Consider the following 5,779-nt stretch of genomic DNA (forward strand, 5'->3'; position numbering starts at 1 on the left):
CTCTCTCTTCCATGATCTTTCGACCCACTCGTTCTATCAGCTCCATCACCAACGGCAATGGAAAGTTATCATTCCGGATCAAGCTGTTAACGAACCTCATATCAGTGCAAAAACGCAATGTACCATCAGACTTTTTTGTGAAGATTACGGGAGACGTAAACTCAGACGTCGAAGGTTCAATGATCCCACGCTCCAACAAGAAGGCAAGATTCGCTTTCAACTCCTCCTCCAACGCGAGTGGCACAGGGTAAGGTTTCTTTTGCACCGCCTCAACGTTATCCTTGAGTCGAATCGTCGCCTTGAAGGACCGGTCAAGAACAACGTCGCTGGGAATGTCATCACGAATGACATCCGAATAATCTTCCATGATCGTCTCGGCCGCCTTCTGCTCGAGACTCGTGGCACCATCTGTCGGCTGAGCCATCTCCAACAGGTTGCACAAATGTACCACGTACCATTCCGAATCGTTCTGCTTGAGGTCTCTCACTGCCTCAGTGTAAGAAAGTACCTGACACAGCGAGGCGTCCGCAGCCCCGAATTGCTTGTTTGTCGGGCAAACAAGTAACGGAAGCTCGACCATCTTCTTGCGCCACTTGGCAAAGACTCTGGGGTGACCCGCATCAATCACGATCTTGTTCGCACGCATCCATTCCCATGAGAGGATCATGTCCGCATGCGGCAAGTCAAGCATGTAGAACGACCCACTACTCTTGAAACTGGAGCCTACGCCCAATTTTGTCTGGAAAACCATATCAGACAACCTACTAGTCCCATCGGCCATGATAACTCGTTTGCGAACTTCTGCATCCGTGACCAACAGACCAAATTTGCGCACTGCCTTCGTGCTGATAAACGACTCTTCAGCAGCGGTATCGAGCAATGCATTAAGAACTATGGATTGATTCCCGAACCGAAAGGTCACAGGTACCATAGGTAGAGCTTTGATCCTGTGAGAGTCAACGGTGATACGACATTGACGAACATCCCTAGGATCTTCTGGCGGAGGTGTGCCCGGGTCGAAGACAACATTCGAAGTCTGCAAACCCGTGCCCCCGTCGATTGCGCCCTCCGCGGCAACCGACGTCACTGGTTTAAAGCTGACGGTTGTTCAGACCTCGACAAGAGAGGGCACTTGTCTCTGAAGTGACCGAACTTCTGACAGTTGTAGCACTTCACCTTCTTCTTGTCGAACTTCTTCTCCTTGCCCTGCATGTCCTCGCTCTGAGTAGGAGCCGACCGCTTGCCCTCATGACGAGGTTGTGCTTGGGTGAAATGAAGACTCGTCTGACCGTCTTGTGGGTGTCTCTGACGCAGATTAAGAGCTTCGCGATACAACTGCGGCAAATACTTGCCCATCTCCGACGGCTCCGCATGATAAGTAATCCCAAACGTCTTACCATCGCGTTCCATCAGCATGCTCAATTCCTTCCGTAGCATGGCACGCGCATAGTCCATTTGAATCCCATCGACAAAGGCGCGTTCCCAGCTACCTAGCGCGACACTAGGTCTCTTGGACACAAGGTAGCACGCCTGCAGGTGTGTAACCATCGCCTGGAATCTTGCGGTGTACGCCTCGACGGACTCCTTGGGCCCTTGCCTAGCCTGCTTCTGCACATGACGCTCAAGTTTCTCAATAAACTCGAACGGTAACCATTTCAACAACAGTTTCTCCACAAACTGTTCCCAATCACCATGCTCAGCTGAGAACTGATCTTGCTCAGCCATCGGGAGTGTAGCCCACCATAGCTGCACCTCCGGCCCGAACGCAGAGATGGCCGCTCCTACCCATCGATGGCGTGCTATACGGTGAAATTTACACCTGCCTTCGATATATCCGAGCCATGAGACCACCGACCTCTCCATGGTCTGCTCACCATTGTACTGCAACAATGACTTCGGATCCAGCTTGCAAATCTGACCACCGTCATTCTCCGCATGCTTAAGCTTGTGAGGCTTGTCCTCGGGTTCCCGAACCCGCTCACAAAGCAGTACACGCATCTCCGCTGCCTCCTTGGCAAGCCTACGGTTCTCTCGCTGGGATTCCTCAAGTGCCCTCACAAGATCCTGGAGTTTGCGATCAGCTTCTCTCTGGGATTCTGCGAGTGCATTTACGAGATTGTGCATCTTATCCATGTTGTTCTGTTCCACAGACCTGAGCTCTCTACATGTCCGGCGTAGGTGCTCATTTTCTTCCACGATGTCACGAAAACTGGCCTTCAAGGGAAGGGCGGGACCATCTCTTTCGTTTTCATCCCTACTCTCCAACCATGAAGGCACTGTACGACCACTGTCAACACTATCGTCACGTACAACAGCCTCCTGCTGGATGACAGTTTCCGACGGATCGTACGCATGTGACTGCGGCGACATGCCTGTCACCGTAGGAAAGCGCGGCTCTGCTGACCCATTCAATGTCTCCTTCACAAAGCTGCCCAACCGCGACATGCTTCGACTCATGAAGTCCGAGACAACGCTACCTGACTGAATGCTCGTCCTATCCATGTTTTCTTGAACAACTTCTTTCAACACAACAACTCCGAGAGGAAAACCAGGCCTTCGCGTACCAAAATGTTAGGAAAACTTCCTAAAAGTATCTCTCGATCCAGTGTTGACACACGAAGTGATCCCGTCAAGAAACCAAAGAGCAAGCGCGCGACAGCAATGCACAATTCAACGGCAATTTACTCCAAATCCACGTTAGAGATAAAGAAAAGTAAGTAATCTAATTTCCTAAGAAACGAGACTGCCTAGGACACCTACTTAAGAAAGACAGGAAGTCAGTAAACATATCCTATCACTGACACCCTTTGCGAGCATCTCCGTTTGTTCGCCTCCTACCTCTCCAGCTACTATGGAGACTCTGCTGACCTTCGACTCTTTCACAAAAGTCAGTCAGCCTCCGTTCAGTGTACCTCGGCCGGGCGTCTGTCAGGGCGATGTCCCCTCCAGCGTATTTTTCTGCCACAGTATCCACCCCCTGCTCCTCCATATCGCAGACTCTTTTTCCCTCTGTTCGAGTCTTGGCCTATGCTGACAACGTCGTACTTGTCGGTCCACTCGAGGATGCCGTTGCAGCTACGTCCGCTATGAAGAAGTACATGGTGGCTGATCTGAAGCTAGAGATTCAACCTCGCGAGTCGAAAGTTTACATCCCCTCCTGGCATCAACACCCTGATCTCTCGCAGCTGAAGAAGAGCCTTAAGCGCCGTCTCAAGACTCAACTTCTTCACTTCGAGGTCGTCACTGGCGGGATTACACTTGGCGGCCTGCCTATCGGCACGGATGGATTTCATGCTAGTCAGCTCCGAGCGAAGGTTTCTACCCTCAACAAAGAGCTCTCGAAGCTCGGGCTCGTCCAGCATGGCTTCATGTTCAAGACGCTGGTGAGGGCGAGCCATCTCCAGAAGCTGCGCTTCTTCCTTCAGGGGTCATCTCCGTTTCTCCCGCGGGTCCAATCACAGATTCGTCGCTTTGATCTCTCTGTCCACCTGGCGCTTGAGAAATACCGTACCACCGCTGGCCTTCCTCGCAGTACCTCGCCGCGCATCCCGACCTGCTAGAGTTTGCGAGGTTCAAGCGGGAGCTTCCGCATAGTCGGGGAGGGGACGAGTTCACGCCCTCTGAGGGTCTACACCCCGCTGTTTACTATACGGCTATCGCTCGCTTCCTCGCTTGGTACTCTGACCAGCCCATGTCACGGACGTTGCCCCGCAGGATAGGGTCTGCAAGGTATAGGATTTACTGGCAGAAGATAAAAAGTGCCTCAAGCAAAACAAAGCAGGAACAAGCTGAACCGGCAGGTACACAGTCCACAGCGAGAAGCTGCACAAACACACAGTGTCTTGCAGTCTACCATCTTTGCTCATTTTCCTGAGCGTGACCTGAGCCACTCTCCGATGCGAGTCTCGAGCTACTACCTCCTCAAGGCCTTCCCGCACCGCTATGCTCAGATGCTCGACTGCTATCTCCATGGCATGCCGATCTGCCAGTGTCCGACGGAATGTGATGGATGTCAGCGCGAGCTCGATCCCTCCGTTGCTGCACATCATCTCCAGACCTGCAAACGCCGATCCTCCAAGCTTCCCACGGCGCATGACAACCTTACTCGTACGATTCGGTCGATGCTGAACGAAGCTGGTCTTCAGAGCGTCATCGATACAGTCGGGGATCCTCGTTCTCGACGGCAGGTACCCTCCCATCCTCATGGCCGCAAGATGAAGGGCGATATCCACATCCCTGGAATCCGCGATCGAGGGTCCGAGCAGTACGAGGGCTTGATGGCGGACGTGACGTTGGTCCACCCTTACATTGGTAGCTCTGCCGACCTGACCAAGTGGGGGGAGGTCAACCTCGACGCCCTCCATGTTGCAGCGTCTGAGAAGATTCGCAAACATCGCGCTGCATATGCCATGACTACTCCTCCTCGAGCGGTACCGTGTTCCTGTGTCCAGCCTCCCTCCGGACCCCCGGGCAACGCCGGCTCCTTGTCGGCGGCTGCCCTTTCTCCGTCCGCGGCCGCCCGCTTTGTGGCGGCAGGGAACGTCTCGACTGACAGTGGTCAGTCGGCTGCCTCCGGGTATCGCGTCTAAGGGATTTTATTCCTCCTGCATGCTCCTGCTGCTTGTTGCTTGATTGCTTGACCCTTAGGCTGCTTGTCTGCGCGGCTTCGCGCTTGGGCTGGCGCTGCCGCGTCTGGTTGCCAGCAGTGCTGGTTCTTTTCGGGCTTGTGTTTTGTGTGTGATTGTGCAGCTTCTCGCTGTGGACTGTGTGCCTGCCGGTTCAGCTTGTTCCTGCTTTGTTTTGCTTGAGGCACTTTTTACCTTCTGCCAGTAAATCCATTACCTCCTCGAGCGTTCATCCCTCTTGCCATCTCGACGGACGGTACCCTGCATCCTGACACCCTCCGCTTCATCTGGTATCTGGCGGACATCATTGCTCAGCGCTCGATGCCTCTTGAGGATGCGGCGTTTGGTCGGCACTTCGTGCCTGATGATGGACCTGCTGCTGAGGTCTTGGCTCGCAAGCGCGCCGCCACCTATCAGCGCCTCACTATGCAGCTGACGCTGGAGGCGCTCTTGTCTGGTGCGAGGCGCATGACGCCCTTGCGGGCGCAAGCACTTCTCGAGCCAGAGGACAGCTCCTCCTCGGACTTTGTCGAGTCGCCCGAGGAGGAGTCTTCGAGTCGCCGGAGGTCTCCGACTCCGATGGGGGAAACACTTCGAGTGGCGCCGACGACCGGCGCGGACTCCGCTAGCGAGGCGTCTCCGTCCCTGTGACTGTGACGTCGGGTGCCTCCGGAGAGCTCGACACCACTGGGGTGCTTGCTGCTGGACCGAGCTCGCCTGCTTCCTCCCCGGCATCGGTCGGGTCACGCCGGTCCTTGAGCATTGCTGCGGCGTCGCCGCCGTCACGGGTACCGCTGACTCGGAGGCTAGCGAGGAGGACTACCTCGAGCGGTACCGTGTTCCTGTGTCCAGCCTCCCTCCGTCCGCTGCCCCAGGCGGACCCCCGGGCAACGCCGGCTCCTTGTCGGCGGCGGTCAATGGATTTACTGGCAGAAGGTAAAAAGTGCCTCAAGCAAAACAAAGCAGGAACAAGCTAAACCTCCAGGCACACAGCACCCAGCGAGAAGCTGCACAATCACACACAAAACACAAGCCCGAAAAGAACCAGCACCCAGACTGCTGGCACCCAGACGCGGCATCGCGGCTGCCCTTTCTCCGTCCGCGGCCGCCCGCTTTGTGGCCATAGGATTTACTGGCAGAAGGTAAAAAGGGGA

General features: G+C 55.0%; 1 protein-coding gene across 1 annotated transcript; it reads left to right on the top strand.

Moving 5' to 3' along the window:
- Positions 1-3,086: 3,086 nt before the first annotated feature.
- On the top strand, positions 3,087-5,276 carry GUITHDRAFT_116002 (hypothetical protein; the record flags this gene model as incomplete). The annotated part of the gene is made up of 6 exons (XM_005824785.1): positions 3,087-3,507; positions 3,561-3,729; positions 3,782-4,430; positions 4,648-4,695; positions 4,750-4,777; positions 4,831-5,276. 6 exons carry the CDS (start codon positions 3,087-3,089, stop codon positions 5,274-5,276), a joined length of 1,761 nt encoding a protein of 586 aa, XP_005824842.1.
- Between the last annotated feature and the right edge of the window lie 503 nt (positions 5,277-5,779).

Source organism: Guillardia theta (assembly GCF_000315625.1).
Source record: "Guillardia theta CCMP2712 unplaced genomic scaffold GUITHscaffold_90, whole genome shotgun sequence".
Classification (NCBI taxonomy): Eukaryota; class Cryptophyceae; order Pyrenomonadales; family Geminigeraceae; genus Guillardia; species Guillardia theta.